General features: G+C 48.4%; 1 protein-coding gene across 1 annotated transcript in view; it reads right to left on the minus strand.

Moving 5' to 3' along the window:
* Positions 1–16,598, minus strand: part of LOC124798081 (dipeptidase 1-like) — a 200,103-nt gene extending 183,505 nt beyond the window's left edge. The window contains exons 1-2 of the mRNA XM_047261322.1: positions 16,583–16,598; positions 15,991–16,219 (exon numbers count right to left, since the gene is read on the minus strand). Of these exons, the coding sequence (XP_047117278.1) occupies positions 15,991–16,219; positions 16,583–16,598 (245 nt within the window). The remainder of the gene's footprint in view (positions 1–15,990; positions 16,220–16,582) is intronic.
* Positions 16,599–18,803: the final 2,205 nt, after the last annotated feature.

Here is an 18,803-nt window from a genome sequence, read left to right on the forward strand (position 1 = left end):
TCCTCTTCGTACTTCATACTTCAGTTTTCCGAGAAGATTATTAATTTTGTTGTGCCAATCTTCTACAGCGTTGGTGGTGCGATGGCGCCGTCTGTAGCAGATCGGGTTTTCGTCATTTTCCGACCATCTATCTACAACATAGTCAAAAAACTGAGATGTATCACGAGCCAGCCATCGCAGACGTCTTCAGGTCGAAGGAACGTCAGAGTTGCACACGTGCGAATCTGCAGTCTTGCTTCTTCGTTTTCTCTGTGTTCTCAAGTAAGTCCCAAGTCTTACACCTTCCTCCAGAGAGATTTCTCCATACGAAAATGGCAGCCATGCACTTGAATCGACGGGATCATAACTTTTAGCGCAGAAATCGTAGCTGATTCGAAATCAGCGGTGACATTATTAGGTTTCCATTCTGGTACATTATCCACAACATCGTTTGGTAAGAATGCAAAAGCCACCAGATAGATCTTTGTTTCGAACATTGAACTTCTGAAGTCTGCATGTATAGTATATATTTGTGAGAATTGCTTGCTGCAGCATTTGAAGGTCCCATCAATAAAAAAGTCTTTTTTGGTCTTTAGAGCCTCTCTTCCTGCTTTTCTGCTAAAAACTATGACCTACCTCCAAAGCTGTCATCACTTAAAAGGAAACTGCTGCCGTCATTCAAGGTGAGTAACTCTTCTTGAAGATCAACTTCTTGTCGTATTTCTTGCTCTTTCTGATTGCCGTGTGATTTGGCCCGATGCCTGTATAATATCCTCTTCATTGCTTGCTGCTCTGCCATTTCGGTGACAAAATCATACCCTCGATTGTGCGAGTCACCTAACTCTTCGGCATATATTTTAGAAATCGAAGTCTCTTCTTCCTCTCGTAATCTCTTCTTCGCCTGATTCAACGTCTGTTTTACTTCTAAGCGAGCGTCATCCGGTGCCCCACATTGATGCTCGTTTGAACTAAGCACTAAGCCTTAAGCATTCCTCGGCAATATGTTGTTCTATGTTTCGAACAGCGCTATATGACAGACCCATCTACTTTGGTTCTCTTTACGATGTACGAGTAACCATCATAGTGGGCACATGGTTTACCGTGTGTGGTTGTTGACATTTCCATATCGAACACAGAGACACACGCGAACGAGCTGAAGACACCGAAAGTCAGACTCACACCGACAGAGACCGGCCAAGCGGTCAGTCACTGCAGTGGACGAGGACTTCCAGAGTGCAGCTGGGCCGTGCCGCACAGGGATCGTTTCCCGTGGATGACGACTCCCGGGGGCAGGGGCGGGGGCGGGGGTGGGCTCTGCCCTCGAGCAGGTAGCTTCCAGCAGAACTGGGTGCCAGTTTCACAGATTGCTGGCTGGGTACGGTTTTCACTGGGTGCAATTTTCACACATCCGCCGTGGCACCCTATACCGGCGATCCTCTCCATAGCCGCTAGCATGACATCCGTTCGCCTGTGCTCTGGTTGTACACTCCCCTCGCCACGTCATGTCCGCAGTGTCTATAAACGTCATTCGTTCTCACGGAGAAGTTGTCATAAAACTGTTACATCCTTAAGGACCATCTGATTGCGGTTGGGAGGAACATTACTACATAAGACATTAACTGCCTTCATGTTTCCACAGCGTATTGACTGATCCACCAGATTTCGAGTTTGGTGCCACAGGAGCTGCATTTCTTCAACCAGTATACGGGCTGCATTGCGAGTGCGGTAGCTAAAGTTTGTTAGCTGCCTTGGAAGGCAGTGTAAAGATAAACGACTAAAACATCATTTGAAGAATGTGTAAAGCTGCATCGCCGAAACCGGTATGCATGCGACAGCATGTGTACCAAATATGTTCCGAAACACCGCCATAAAAATGGTAATTTCCAGTTCTCATACTGAGCCGTGGTAAAAATTGCTGTTCCCAAGAGCGCGCCGCAATGCGTAGTGTGAAGCAGTCGCCCTCCGTTTCTGGCGGTGGCGCCGCTGTGGCAGTCGCAGCTTTGGTGTCCCCCTCTGGTGGGAAAGGGGAAAGGTTGCCTGTTCACGTGCATTTAAGGGGCGCTATGAGCTCCCCAGTCGGTCAGTCTGGGTCTGTCTCTCGTCCCTATTTGTTAGGTAGTTAGTGTCTGTCTGTCGTTCGGATCAACCATTAAATCCGGCAAAATGAGAGTCTTCCCACTCCGCCAGTAAGAGAACTCAGCGAGTGGTGACCCGGTCGGGGCTGAGTTCCTGCATCTGAGTCTGCGCGTTAGGCCGCCATTCTGCTCGAGTTTGCTCAGGCAATGGTCATTGGCGGTTGGATCGATCGGTTGGTCGGTCGCGCACTGAGACACAAGATGACTTGTCTGTCTTGAGCGTCGGCGCATGTGAGGTCGCCGCGTGAGTCCAGTGGGCCGCAGCGTATAGCGAGGGGTAGTGACTTCGCGGCCGACACGAGAGCAACAGGAGTCAACCCACATCAGTCTGGCCGGTGCGAGCTGCGACGCCGTGAGACGGGAGATCGGCGCGCCTTCGTCCGTCCGTTGAAGCGGCTGGCAGCGGACGGTTCGGGAGAGCGATTTGGGGGTGCTGCGCCAAGTCCTCTCGAGAAATCGCAGTTTATTAGAAGTTAAGTGATTGGTGATATGTTGTTTGTTTTAATCTTGTTAAATTCTACTTGTTTACTTGGTGAGATCACCAGCCGTTTTCTTTTGGCGTCGTCGCACCGTTCTTCTCCGTTTTCCCACCCGCGGGAAGGTGGTTGTTTATAAATTGGATATTTCGTTTTTCCCTTGTGGAGTAGGGGCGGGTTAGAGCAACCTGCGGTTCGGGTTGTTCGGTAATCTCCCTATCACTCTACCGTACGTTAGTAGCTGCCTCTGTCTCGTTTGTCGGATTTGGTGTGTTAAGCAATTTATCGCTTGGAGTGTAACAGCCTAATACCTGAAATATGTTTTGATCTTTGGAAACTTTGATATTATTGCTTATGATCTTGAGAGGCGGTGTCTGTGTACTGTATAGCATCTTAACTATAGTTTGGCAACCTTGTAGAATTTTATATAAGATTGCATTTCATGGGCTTTTATTTACATGATCATTTTAGTATATAAAGCTGCCACCCTTTCACCGTAAGACTTTTCTTAGAAGTTAAAATCAGGTTGCAGCTTCGGTGGCAAGGTTAATATTCTAATTGTTAGTGTTTTGTACCATTTTCATCCCTCCTACGGGGGATGCATGGTTTGTGTGCTTGTGTAAATTGTTAAAACTTTTAGTTTAAAGTTATGTGATGCGTTGCAGATTTGCACCAGTGTAGTCTTTCAGAGGCTGTTGTGAGCGGTCGTAACTACGGCCGTGTCAAAGGGGAGTGGCAACGTTCTCTGCCCGAAAGCTAATACAGTCAACACTTGTTTATTTCTGCTTCTGAATAAATTGTAACTTTGATATTTAGAGGGTGCTTTCTGATTATAATTTTAAATCTGTCTCCTTTAAAAAATGCTTTTAGGCACTATTAAAGTGAATAAAATTCCCATTTGTTAAAAGGAATTTGGTTATGATTTCATCAGTTTTTCCCTGGCAACTACTTCCATGCTTACATGGTGTGGTTAAATGTGTTAATGTTCTTGATGAATCGCTAGTAAATAAAATAAATTCTTAATAACATTCTTTGAAAATAAATCACGGTTCAATACCTCGGCTTCTATTGATGACAGATACGTGTTGTCAAGTACTTTGGATAGACCTTGGGCTAGGAACTACACTCCTGGAAATTGAAATAAGAACACCGTGAATTCATTGTCCCAGGAGGGGGAAACTTTATTGACACATTCCTGGGGTCAGATACATCACATGATCACACTGACAGAACCACAGGCACATAGACACAGGCAACAGAGCATGCACAATGTCGGCACTAGTACAGTTTTTATCCACCTTTCGCAGCAATGCAGGCTGCTATTCTCCCATGGAGACGATCGTAGAGATGCTGGATGTAGTCCTGTGGAACGGCTTGCCATGCCATTTCCACCTGGCGCCTCAGTTGGACCAGCGTTCGTGCTGGACGTGCAGACCGCGTGAGACGACGCTTCATCCAGTCCCAAACATGCTCAATGGGGGACAGATCCGGAGATCTTGCTGGCCAGGGTAGTTGACTTACACCTTCTAGAGCACGTTGGGTGGCACGGGATACATGCGGACGTGCATTGTCCTGTTGGAACAGCAAGTTCCCTTGCCGGTCTAGGAATGGTAGAACGATGGGTTCGATGACGGTTTGGATGTACCGTGCACTATTCAGTGTCCCCTCGACGATCACCAGTGGTGTACGGCCAGTGTAGGAGATCGCTCCGCGCACCATGATGCCGGGTGTTGGCCCTGTGTGCCTCGGTCTTATGCAGTCCTGATTGTGGCGCTCACCTGCACGGCGCCAAACACGCATACGACCATCATTGGCACCAAGGCAGAAGCGACTCTCATCGCTGAAGACGACACGTCTCCATTCGTCCCTCCATTCACGCCTGTCGCGACACCACTGGAGGCGGGCTGCACGATGTTGGGGCGTGAGCGGAAGACGGCCTAACGGTGTGCGGGACCGTAGCCCAGCTTCATGGAGACGGTTGCGAATGGTCCTCGCCGATACCCCAGGAGCAACAGTGTCCCTAATTTGCTGGGAAGTGGCGGTGCGGTCCCCTACGGCACTGCGTAGGATCCTACGGTCTTGGCGTGCATCCGTGCGTCGCTGCGGTCCGGTCCCAGGTCGACGGGCACGTGCACCTTCCGCCGACCACTGGCGACAACATCGATGTACTGTGGAGACCTCACGCCCCACGTGTTGAGCAATTCGGCGGTACGTCCACCCGGCCTCCCGCATGCCCACTATACGCCCTCGCTCAAAGTCCGTCAACTGTACATACGGTTCACGTCCACGCTGTCGCGGCATGCTACCAGTGTTAAAGACTGCGATGGAGCTCCGTATGCCACGGCAAACTGGCTGACACTGACGGCGGCGGTGCACAAATGCTGCGCAGCTAGCGCCATTCGACGGCCAACACCGCGGTTCCTGGTGTGTCCGCTGTGCCGTGCGTGTGATCATTGCTTGTACAGCCCTCTCGCAGTGTCCGGAGCAAGTATGGTGGGTCTGACACACCGGTGTCAATGTGTTCTTTTTTCCATTTCCAGGAGTGTATTTGCATGCACAACAGGAGGATCGTCTTAGCGTCACTATCCTACAGCATAGGGTCAAAGTACCGGCTGGTGATTGTTAACCTTTACCTATTTAACACGTTATGACGCGGAAACTAATTACTGTACGAGGAGCAAGCTTGGTAGCATTAATGTCCAGAGTACGGGGTGGATGATTTCCACGCGTCACAGACGGCGCCACCGTCCAGTTCCAACTACGGCTACCAGTGCCGTGATCAGTCGTCGCGATTCACTGCCTCACACCCCTCACTTATTGACGTGCCGACATGAGCTTGGACACAAGGAGCAGGGGGTTATTGGTGGAGCTCTATTATCAAAACAATAACAATGCTGCAGCTGCACTTCGAGAATATCACCGGCTGAAAGGATTACGGAAGGTTGCTCTTTCTCCACCTGCTGTGCGGAGCACGATGAAGGAGTTCGAATCAACTGGAGAACTGGCCGTCGCTCCGGGAAGAGGCCGACGACCACTTGCACCGCAGGTGGTTGACGAAATCTGTGTTGCTACGGCAGACAACCCTGCGCGCAATTCTAGATCGTCAGGAACTGCTGCAATGCGTTGAACATCCCGTGGTCCAGCTTCGAACCATCTCAATTCGCTCCGCACAAGATCCATATCGCACGGCAGTTTGCACTACAGAAGTTGGCAATACTCTCTTACGATTTAAAGGTTGGCTACAGCGCGCATACACAAGCACTGGAATCTAAGATATTATTGTCGCGCTTCGCAGCGCACGGATTAATTAGTGGCAGTTTTGAAGCCAGAGTAGGAGCCCGCCTGCCCGCCTGCTGTGGTGCGCACGTGTGTTGGGCGAGGGGTCGCCGCCGAGCTGCCGTACTGCCGTGTCCGCCAGCAGCCACACAGGATTTGGTAGGGAGTTGATATTTTTTATAATTTGCAGCGCGCTTATTAATTTAAAGAAAAGGGTTTGTGTATGTGCGTAGCAGCAGACGGTAACTTTGATAATGATAGGAGTTGAATTCTTAAGGGAAACCATTGTTAGGCGAATACATTAAATATTGATTTTTGTCATTGATTTCTTTTGTAACTGTCTGGGAATTGTTTCACTATGTATTTATTTGAGAAGTATTTCACGCTGTCTCAAGAGTTTGATTGATTTGTAATATTGCTTTAATGCCACTGAAGGTAGATTTACATACGAAGCGATTGTTCAAAGAGCTTCTAGCGTTTTGTTAATTGACTGAGAAAGAATCTCTTTCAGAATATAGTTTTTGAAAAAAGGAATTACTTGTTTGGGTTATCATTTATCGAGTTTAGATTTGACCAAAGCCTTTCTCTTGAATTATATGTAGTTGTAGTAAGCAGTAGAGATGGGGGATGCGCTCTTGAACTAATTCATAGAGTTGAATCTTTCAAAGGAGTGAACAATCAGTGATTCAGAAAAAAAGAACGGTAGCTCCAAACGTTTCCCACGGCAGAGAGAGAGAGAGAGAGAGAGAGAGAGAGACGAAGCATATCAGCAGCGCCTCTGCTGGTCAGAGCACAGTGCACGCCACACAACACAGCCAGCGCCGGCCTCTGCCCTGCTTCTACCTTGGCTGCCTGCATTGTGCAGTGCCCCATTGGATTTTGTGTGTCACATATGCCGTGCCGTCCATGTGCGTTGTCTGCCGCGCGCAGTGTCTGGCGCAGCTTAACTTCGCATCGCATTCTGTCGGCGATCGTTTCAGTCGCACGTCCTGTCCTCTGGGCAGTTCATGCGAGCAACAGGACAGAGAGCCACCTAGCGGATAACATAGGAACTACTTGCAACAACCTGCTCGCAAGGGAACGGACGATTTGTTTCGGAGCGGGTGAGTCCACCGCCCCCCCCACCCTCGGAACTCGCCCGCTCAACGCTCACCCCACCGTCTCGACTCTAGCCAGAGCGTTGAGCAAAGCGACTCAGGTGTCACTCTGGTCTCTGCGGTCTCAGCTCACGCAGTAATACAGCTCGCGGCTCGACCCGCTCGACTCAGCGCCTCTGCATCGGAGTTCGTCCCTACTGGATATTGTTCTTCGTAGTAATACCGCTATGTATATTACATTATTATGTTATGTATACATCAATTGTTTTTATTTTATTTTTATTTGTTTAAACTGATTAGATTAGGTTCCTGATGACTCCTCTTACTATAGGATTTTTATTATGGACACTCGAATTTACGCTTTAATTACGAGCGAACCGATAAACGTATCGCAAAATGTGATACACCAATATTTTCCTTGTTTTATTCTGCGTAAGGCTATATGCAGCACTTTCGTTTTACAGTCAATTTTTTTTTTTTCTTATTCTGGTACGGATTTTAGCGATTTTAGGCGTCTTCGGAAGGAAACGTTCACTTTAAAAATATATGGCTTGCGATGAATTTGTATGAGGTTAATGAAATTTTAATACATTATAGCCAAATATATTGTTAATGTAAATCTCAAGTTACAACATTTTCCGATCACCCAAAAAACCACGATAGTGCAAAATAAATCAATAATCAAAAACTTTGTCATATCATGGAAATTTCAATAAACAATACAAAATTCTTACTCATTATCTGTGTTACTTAAAAATAGGATCAAATAAGATCAAAATACAGGTGTAGTACTGGAATAAACCAAGTTTAAAGGACAATGTGCCTTCCATTTATTTTCTATTGTAAATGAGTGGTGAGTCATGAAAAAGAGCTAATTCATTTCAGGGAGAGAACAGTTCTGATCCAATCTCTGAAAAGAACAGTTTTGCCCATCTCTAGTAAGCAGCAGCAGTTGCAGCAACAGCAGGAGCCGCCATACAGAACATGCATTGCACTCAGCGTGAGTAATAGATTTCTTATGTTTTTGCTAAATAATGGAATGCAGCAGATCAAGCAGTGGCAGCAGAAAGACCAAGGAAGTTATTTGTTGCGCGCAGTAACAATTAAAAAAAAAATAAAGTTTAGGCGATCTCTGTAATAGTAAAGTTAACAAGAGTACAAGCACGAGATTTTCAGTAGAAAACACGAGATAAGAAGATAGAGCTCGCGACTTTCAACGTGTTGACTCCGTTCTCCACTTTCTCGCTAGGACTGAAGTTGACGAGGGCTGGCCCTGGACCATCGTATGTACAGACGAAGCTCATTTTTCTCTGACAGTTGAGATCAGCACACAGAATTTCCGACTGTGTGGATCTTCATCTCCAGTCTCTGTGCCTGAAGTTCCTCTGCGTGGTGAACGTGTCATCCAGTGGTGTGGCTTAACGGCTCTTTCATCATTGCCCCGTTCTTTTTTGAACAGGACGGCGCTCAAGGACAAAACACCTGCAGTGCGACCGGCCAGCGCCACTGCGATGTGCTCCGCAAACACGTCAGACCAGCCCTACAGGAGAGAGACGCATTGAACAAATGGTTCAAATGGCTCTGAGCACTATGGGACTTAACATCTGAGGCCATCACTCCCCTAGAACTTAGAACTACTTAAACATAACTAACCTAAAGATATCACACACACCCGTGCCCGAGGCAGGATTCGAACCTGCGACCGTAGCAGAAGCGCGGTTCCGGACTGAAGAGCCTAGAACCGCTCGACCACCGCGGCCGGCCGCATTGAACACAACGGTTTACATGCAAGATGGGGCCCCACCACACATCGCTCGTGAAGTTTCCCTTCTCCGAAACCCATTTGGAAACGATCGAATTATCGTAATGATTGGCCGGCACGATCACCTGATCTCACTCCCTGTGATTTCTGGTTGTGGGACTACCTGAAGGACAGGATTTACCAGGTTAATATCACACATGCGCTGATCTGAAGCGCAGCATATGAAGAGAGGTAGCCAGCATACCTACTGACATGCTTCTTTCTGCTGTGCAGAATGCAATCCTGCGCTTTCAGTCTCTTTTGCACTGCGATGGGCGCCATATTGAGCCCCTTTCGTTCCAGTAATAGTACCTGTATGTAATGGTATGATTGAACCGTAAATTTACTTTCAACATCTTTTCTTAAAGAATTTACTTTATTTACTAGCAATTCACCAGGAACATTAACAGATTTAATCACACTAGGTGAGCGTGCATGTAGTTGCTAGGAAGTAACTGATGGAAAATAAAATTACCTTTAACAAATGTGAATTTTATTCCTAAAAGCCTTTTCAAAAACAGATTTAAAATTACGATCAGAAAGCACCCTCTAAATATCAAGTTACAATTATTCAGAGGCAGAATACAAAAAATTTTTTTACAGTAGATGCCTTCGGGCTGAGAAGCTTCCGCCCCCTTTCAACACGGCCGTAGTCACGACCGCTCACAACGACCTCCGAAAAACTACACGGGTGCAAATCTGCAACTCACCAGATTACTTTAAAAATTTTAACAACTCACACAAACACATTAACTATGCACCCCGTAGGAGGGATGGAAATGGTACAAACACTCACACCAAGAAATTATTTGCCACCAAAAGTGCAATTTGTTTTTAAAAGGGCTCTTGCGGTGGAAGGGTGGCAACTTTATAAAAATGACTAAATCAAACCCATGAAATTCAGACTTACATAAGGTGCACAACATGCTGTACATTACACATATACCGCCTCGCAAGACGATAGGCAAAATAAAAACATATTTCAGGAATTCGGCCTTTACCTTAGTTCTATAAATTCGTTAACACCGAATCCGACAAACATACATGACAGAGGCAGCTATTAACCTACGGCAGATTGACAGGGGGGGGGGGGGGTTACTAAACAACCTCAACTGCAGATTGCTCTAAACCTCCCCAATTCCGCAAGGGAAAAACCGACTACCCAATTCACAAATAACCACCTTCCCGTGGGTGGGCAAACGGAGAAGAATGGTGGAACGACCACAAAACAAAGCGACTGGTGACCTCACCAAGAAAACAAGTAGAATTTAACAAGTAAATGAAAGAACGTATCTCGAACCACTTAACTTCTAATAAACTGCGGTTCCTTGCGAAGACCTGGCGCAGCACCCCCAACGCTCTCCCGGACCGTCCGCTGCCAGCCGCTTCAACGGACGCATGAAGGCGCGCCGATCTCCCGTCTCACGGCGTCGCAGCTCGCCCCAGCCAGCCCGATGTCGTGGTTTCGCTCCTGTTGCTCTCGTGTGAACACCCCTTTCTATACGGCGCTGCCCACTCGACTCACGTGGCGACCTCACATGCGCCGACGCTCAAGGCAGACAAGTCATCTCGTGTCAGTGCGCGACCGACCAACCGACCGATCCAACCGCCAGTGACCGTTGCCCGAACAACTCGAGCAGACTGGCGGCCTGACGCGCTGACTCAGGTGCAGGAACTCAGTCCCGACCGGGCGACCACTCCCCGAGTTCTCTTACTTGTGGGGTGGAAAGACTCTCATTTTGCCGGCTTTAAAGATAAGACACACTAGCACTCCGACGACAGACAGACACTAACTGCCGCACAAGTGCAAACGAGAGACAGACCAGCAACTGGTGACGCGAGACTGACCTAGCCTCACACCGTCTGACCATTCGACCGATTTCCAACCGTCAGATCCAACTGCTCTAACAACAGAGAATATCGGCCGATGTCGAGTAAACCAAGATACCTACACTTTCTATCTCGGCCTAACCAAGATCAAGGCATCAATCACCACTCAAGACAAGTTTAAAGAATACATAAAACACAAGTCACAGCTGTCAAATCACTATGGAAGAAGGCTGCGGGTTCTAGACAACAACACCCACCACTTGTTATCACATGCGTGAACGGCTGAGGAAACAACAATCCACAAATAACGAACAAATCGTAACAGTCGAGATTTTAAAAGAAGTCACTAATCACTCAACTTGAGGATCCTGCTTCGGAGGAAAGCAAAACGTTGCTCTCGCAGCTAGCTCCTCCAAATGCAACAGCACGTGCCCGCCGCCAAAAGCCCCAGACTAGCTTCGCGCTGAGGAGACTTCGTCGCTACTCAGTTCCGATGAACCAACAAGGCGCAACCACATCCCGACTCGGAAAATGGTGTTCATCCTGAGGATCCAAGGCGTCGTCGACTGTGACGACCACCTTTCACCAACAGCGGTCCCAGCGACTACTAACACCACACGGACCCGACTGTCGCTGGCTGCCAACTCTTCCCGACTGATCCTGGTGTCAGTGCTCAGCAGACCACATGTCGCCATCCGACGACCAGCCGACCGATCGACCAACGGCCTTCCGTTTGCGTCGATCACGGCCCTGGCGCGTACTTGCACCGTGCAGACCTGCCCACTGCTGACTACCAACTAGTCCAACCGTGGAGTAACGACGAACCAGACTCAGTCCACAACCCAATAGCGACAGAGACATAGAGCCGACCGCCTAACATGGGAGTGACTCCGAGACTGACCGACTGACCAGACTCCTGAAACTGACAGACTAACCGACTGCCGAGTTTTTTTTTTCCTTTATTGTAATTTTAAACACCTACACAGGCGGGCTGGCAGCAGCATAGTAAGCTGCTCTTCAGCCATAAGTGGAACAATAAACATGACAGAGAGGTGAAATATACAATACAAAAAACGACGGGCAAAAAATGGAGATACAAAAAAAAAACAAGAAGCCGTTCACGTTGGACGAAAAAAACACTAACACTTGGAGACACGGCGCACAAAACACGGTGAACGGCGACGGCACATGTGAACAGTTGAGTTGTAACTGCACGAAACACAAAACGATGCACACACCCTGAACACTGATGGCGATGATCTCCGGCGCGCGAATGTTCACTGAGCGTGTACGAGTCCAGGGACCTGCCAAGAGAGGAGGTGGAGGAGGAGGAAGGGGAAATGGGAGAGGGGAGAGCAGAGATGCCATGGGCAAAGGAGGGAGGGGGAGGGAGGAAGGGGGAGGGGAAGCCTGGGGGTGAGGGTAGGAGGGAGGGGGGAAAGGAAAGAGAAGCGAAGGGAAAGGGGGGGAGGGAGGGTGCCTAAAGGAAAGGACACAGGAGGTGGGGGGGAGGATCAAAGTTGATAGGAGGGGTAGATGCAGGGGAGGAGGACATCATCAGGGAGGGGGAGCTGGCGGAAGCCACCTTGGGAGAGGGTAAGGAGGGTTGAGAGATGGAGACCGGGTGGGACATGGGAATACAGGCGCAGCAGCGGACGGGGGTGGGTGAGGATCGGAGAGACGAGCGGGTGAGGAGGGTCGAGTTTATGGGAAGTGTACAGGATCTGTATCCTTTCAAGGAAAAGGAGGAGGTGGGGGAAGGGGATGAGATCATAGATCTGCGTGGGGGAGGGGAGATGGATGCGATAGGCAAAGTGGAGAGCATGGCGTTCAAGGATTTGGAGGGATTTATAAAAGGGAGGGGGGGCGGAGATCCAAGCCGGATGGGCATAACAAAGGATAGGGCAGATGAGGGATTTATAGGTGTGGAGGATGGTGGAGGGGTCCAGACCCCACGTACGGCCGGAGAGGAGCTTGAGGAGACTGAATCGGGAGCGTGCCTTGGCTTGGATTGTCCGGAGGTGGGGAGTCCAGGAGAGGCGACGGTCGAGGGTGACGCCAAGGTACTTAAGGGTGGGAGTGAGGGCGATAGGACGGCCATAGATGGTGATTTAGAAATCAAGGAGGCGGAAGGAAGGGGTGGTTTTGCCTACAATGATCGCCTCGGTTTTGGAGGGATTGACCTTGAGCAACCACTGGTTGCACCAAGCGGTGAACCGGTCAAGATGGGATTGGAGAAGGTGTTGGGAGCGCTGTAGGGTGGGGGCAAGGGCAAGGAAGGCGGTGTCATCGGCAAACTGGAGAAGGTGGACGGGGGCTGACGGCGGCGGCATTTCCGCCGTGTACAAAAGGTAGAGAAGGGGGGAGAGGACGGAGCCTTGGGGCACACCGGCAGAGGGGAAAAAGGTGTAGGAATCTGTGTTATGGATGGTGACATATGAAGGACGGCGGGAGAGAAAGGAGCCGATCAGACGGACGTAGTTAATGGGAAGGGCGAAGGTTTGGAGCTTGAAGAGGAGACCGGAATGCCATACGCGGTCATATGCACGTTCGAGGTCCAGGGAGAGGAAGATTGCGGAGCGACGGGAATTAAGCTGTTCGGAAAGGAGATGAGTGAGGTGAAGGAGAAGGTCGTCGGAAGAGAAGGACGGCCGAAAGCCACACTGGGTAACGGGAAGGAGGCGGTGCTCGCGGAGATGCTGGTGGATGCGGCGGGTGAGGAGAGATTCCAGGACCTTGCTGAAGACCGAGGTAAGGCTGATGGGACGGTAGGAGGAGACGGCGGACGGCGGTTTGCCAGGTTTAAGGAACATGAGGATACGGGAGGTTTTCCACAGGTCGGGGTAGTAACCGGTGGACAGGACTACATTGTAGAGCCCGGCCAGGGTGGAGAGGAAAGAGACAGGAGCTTCACGAAGGTGACGGTAGGTGACACGATCGTGACCAGGAGCGGTGTTGCGTTTGGTGCGGAGTGTAGCAATGAGATCCTGTGTAGTGATAGGGGCATTGAGTTCCGTGTGTGCAATGTTGCCCAAGTACTGGAAACCAGGAGCGAGGGGAGGGACGGAGGTGTCAGTTCGATCGCGGATATCCGGGAAGAGGGAGTAATCGAACTGGGGATCATCGGGGATGGAAAATACATCGGAGAGGTAGGAGGCAAAGTGATTGGCCTTACTAAGGGTGTCAGGGAAAGGGTGATCATCATGGAGAAGAGGATAATAGGGGGAGGGTTTAGTTCCGGTAAGGTGACGGAAGGCCGACCAGAACTTGGACGAGTTGATTGGCAGGGTAGCATTTAAACGGGTGCATGTCTGTCGCCAGTCCCGGCGTTTCCTAGCCGCGAGCAAATTACGAACGTGTCTCTGGAGTTGCCGGTGGCGTCGTAGTGTGTCCGGGTCACGCGTGCGGAGGAAGGCACGGTAGAGACGACGGGATTCACGGAGGCCGACTGCCGAGCTCATAGCGCCCCTTAAATGCACGTGAACAGGCAACTTTTCCGCCTTCCCACCAGAGGGAGACACCAAAGCTGCGACTGCCACAGCGACGCCACCGCCAGAAACTGAGGGCCACTGCTTCACACTACACGCTGCGGCGCGCTCTTCAAAACAGCTTATTTTACTATGGGTCAATGATGTACCGTAGCAGCACATTAAAAGTGTTTCAGTTGAATTGATTCTGCGTTATTTCTCTTCCCCATGTCCTTGACATTAAAGCTACGAAGTTTGCTCCTCGTACAGTAATTAGTTCCCATGTTATATCTGGAAAGTTTAATTATAACCACCCGCTGTTATACACTTCACACTACTTAGGGAAACGGAGCAAATTGGTTGGTTCTTTTCAATCTGATGCGGTCTGCAGTGGACTTAATGCGAGTTATGGCCGCGGTTCCTCATGAAACCCCCAAAAATGGTTTCTTTTCTATATTTTCGCCATCATCAGCAGACAAACACCCAGTCGAGGATCCCAAGATGACTATGCGTAGCAAATGGCTGATATTTTTACGATGTTTTCGTAAGATCCCGATCTCGAATAACTTAGGAAATTTTCTTCATCAAAGTTATCCTACTTGTACACATAAAATACTTATGCAGAATCCGGTCTGAAGTGTAAAAGTGTTGCATTATCTCAATTTCACATAAGAAAACTCTCTAAATTTTACTGACCAATACATTTATTTTCATATCAGTTAAAAGCGCTTCTGCAGCAGGGAAAAGAAGGGAACCAGAGGTAAAATGCTGCAATCGGAGCACAAACAATTCGAACATGTTCCTATGTATTCTAAAGACTCCGACTTAAAAGTGTTGTACCAGCTGCCTCATTCTAAGTTTGTCAGCACTTTAAAAATTGTACCAAAAATTTTGGCGTGGAAACACATTTGGGTTTCTTATGTTGAGAGATAAGATGACAGTTGCAGTGGGAAAGAAATGGAAAAGTAAGAATTACAGAAAGATTGTAAACAGTGGGCGAGGTATGGAAATACTGAAGGAGGAATGGCAGTCTGGGAGGAAGAGAGGGTCCACAGAGGCAGTCAAAGATAGGTGATAGTGATAGAACATTGGTAGGAAGAGAGTGAAGAAGACAGTGAGGGCGGGGAGGAGGAAAGAGAACGTGGTGGAGACAGAGTATATGACAATGACAATGAGGAAAGGAGGGATAGTGACAGTGGAAGAGACAGCAGCAGTAGGAAGGTAGGAATGCGAAATTAGCAGTGAGAGAGAGCAAGAGGGAGAGAATGCCTGTGAGAGGCAGAAAGAAGTAGGCCGTGACTGTGGGACAACAGACAGCGACACAGAGACGTAATGAGGATAATGAGAACGAGCTGAGCTGAATAAGTGAGTGAGAAAGAGCAGCTCGGAGTAGATGGGTATGAGCGACTTAGACCGAAGGATTATTGGATTAGAGGGTGTGATGAGTAACAGTTAATGGAGATTGTGGGAGTCTGAGGCAAGCTGCATGTTAAAAAAATGCAAATATGTTCACATGCCAAAATTTTTCGGAAAATTTTCAAAGATGCTTAGAAAGTTAGAATGAGGCAGCTGGTACAACGCTTTTGTCAGAGTCTTTAGAATACATAGGAACATATTCGTTTGTTTTTTTTTTTGTGCCCCAATAGGACCATTTTTGGGCTGGTATAATGAATAATTTATTGACTGTTGTTGTTTTTCTTTGGCATGACGCCCATCCACGAGCATATCCATTTTATGGGTCCATCGAACGAGCAGTGTAGCTTATGTATCATGACATGAGCTAAACAATTGTCATTCGTGTGTTATAATCAAAACCGCAAAAGCAAAGAATGTCTAACTGCAGGGATGTGAACATGTGAATGTGTGTGGGGTGACGTGTGGGGTAGCAGGGTGACTGAGAAGGCACGGCCGCGCCGCGCCGCGACTGACCCGTCGATGAGCGGCACGGCGCGCAGCAGGCGCCGCGCCTCCGCCATCCTGTGCTGGCGCGCGGCCGCCGCGGCGTCGCCGTCGGCGTCGGCGTCGGCCCCCGGCTCGGCGTCGGCGCTGACGCGGAGCGCCACCGGCACGCAGACTCCGGCGGCCGCCGCCAAGAGCAGCACGAGCGCCACGGCCGGCCAGTAGCGGCCGCACGCCGGCCCGCGGCCGCCGCCCGCGCCTGCGCACAACGCAGCCGGCGTCAGCCGCGTCCCGGCAGCTAGCTGTCGACGTATAGCATCTTACACTAGCGGCACTGAAGGTAGCGCAAGTACTGAAACTCTGTTGGCCACACACAGGAAATCACTGCGTTCAGGCATCTCTGTAAGGGAGGTAACAGCAACCCCGCAATCTGAGAGCGTTGACTCTGCACCAGAGAACGGCTCAGTGCGGCTTGTGAGCACTGTCTGTCAACACGCTCTGAGAGGGCGCTAGGATTCGCTGCACCGTGAGTTGCCCGTCGAACTGGTGGTAACGACACCCGAGCCCTTCGAGCATTCAGCCACTCCTGCGAGACACGAGACACTGAAAATGTAGTGGCCACCTGCGCTCGGATCCATCAGTTGATGACTGTTATCTACAAACTGAGGGGAACGTAACAGAATTGTGCGCTCAATTCTTGTATCGAGGTAGACACAATGCAGTGAGCACCACACAGCCGAGTGAGGTGGAGCAGTGGTTAGCACGCTGCACTCGCATTCGGCAGGACGACGGTTCAATCCTGCGTCCGGCCATCCTGGTTTAGGTTTTCCGTGATTTCCCTAAATCGCTTCAGGCAAATGCCGGGATGGATTCTTTGAAAGGGCGCGGCCGACTGCCCTCCCTGATCCGATGAGACCCCAATGACCTTGCAGTTTGGCCTCCTCCACTGTCTCCCCCCCCCCCCCTTCCAGATCAACCCAATCCACAAAACTATACTAACAACAGAGCTTATCCGTGCCCCACCCCTAACATCGTAGTGCCCGTATAAGTGCGTAATGAAGCACACGGCTATATCGTGGAAAGCATCAGAAGCACGATCGCAGCTTGCTACCATGTGCAGCAGTGTGCGAGTTAACACAGCACTGAGAGTTGCTCAGCAGCTTGGTTAGTTTCATGTTCCGTGGATTATTTGCACCACAAATCATAATGATGTGGTATGAATCATTTGACATTGCAAATTAATTTGTAAACATCACGACATTCAGAACATTTGTAAGTTTATTGCTGTTATTATTATTACATTGTTATTATTACTATTAAATATACAGATGTGGGTTACTACCTACCACTTTTTACATGTTACAATAATAAAATTTCTTCTATGGAATGGAAGGAGTGCCCAAGGAGAAACTTTTTCAGTTTCCTTTCAAATTTCACTTTGCTGTCTATCAGACCTTCTGTATCACTCATTAGTTATCAAAATTTTATTTGTGGCACTGTCGATCGTTTTTTCAGCTAAATACAAGTTTAATGTGATGTAATGAACGTCATCTTTCCTTCTGGTAATGTAATTATGTACCTCATTGTTTCTTTTCAACGGCAGTGGATTATTTGCGAACGAACTTCACAAGGGAATGAATATACTGTGCAGGAGTAGTCAAAATGAGGAACACCTTAAGTAGATGTCCACAAGACGATCGTGGGTGAGCACCACATACTATTCGTACTGCAGGATTTCGGGCAATGACGACTTTCATTGCAGAAGATGAGTTGCCCCAGAACATCATTGCATATGGCATTACTGTATAAAAATACGCAAAATATTTCACCTTACTGATTTGTGCCTCCCCAAGGTTTGCAATTATTCTAAGTGCAGGTCTGGCTGAACTAAATTGTTTTAGGAATTCCAAAATGTGCTTTTTCCAGTTTAAATTCTCATCAATACCCACGTCTAAGAATGATGAATTTTCCAACAAGTGTAACACTTATGAGTTGTATAGCACCCCTAGATCTGCAGAACTGATTACGTTGCGTCTGTTCAAAACAGTGGATGAGGCCATTCAGAGAAAACCAGTGAATAAAATTTTTAAGAACACTGTTTGCCATTTCTTCTGTTGCCGAACGTATGCTTGGATTGATTACAACAGGAGCTGGTGTCATCTGGAAAAAGAACTTACTGTGCTTGTTGTATTTTAGGTGGAAAACAATTAACACGAACGAGGAACATTAGCGGACATGCTCAGCCTTGAGGAATCCCATTCCTACTCACAATAATGACCTAAGACTACACTGGCTGAATTACTAAGTAAAATTTTCTGCATTCTTATCCTTAGATATGACATCACCTACTGGTTAGCTACACCATCATACCAATAGAACGTCAGTGTGTGATTCACACAGTCAGATGCCTTAGATAGGCCCCAAAAATTCCAGCAGGCGCTGTTTTACTGTTTAATGCTTGTAAAATTTGGTGGGCTGGCATGCATGCGGCATTCTCAACAGAATAAGTTTTCTGAAATCCAATTTGTGATTCGCAGAGGATATTGTGTTTGCTCAGATGACATACTATTGTAGAATGCGTCCCCCCTGAAAATTCTGGAAAATGATGCCAGCTATGAATCTTTGAGTAAGACACTACTGTCATGTTTGTTATTTTGTTGTTTTCATTTCACAGTAAATATATCTTTTTATCCTCATAAGGTTTTCTTTTCAGTCTTCTCCTTTCAATCTGCGCCCACACCAAACTTGTATCCAGCAGGTTATTGTCAAGGGATGACGCACACTTACTTCTAAATAGTTTGCCGTAAGATTAGTAGAACAGGGAAAATGTCTTTTGTAGTACC

This window comes from Schistocerca piceifrons, chromosome 5 (genome assembly GCF_021461385.2).
Source record: "Schistocerca piceifrons isolate TAMUIC-IGC-003096 chromosome 5, iqSchPice1.1, whole genome shotgun sequence".
Classification (NCBI taxonomy): domain Eukaryota; kingdom Metazoa; phylum Arthropoda; class Insecta; order Orthoptera; family Acrididae; genus Schistocerca; species Schistocerca piceifrons.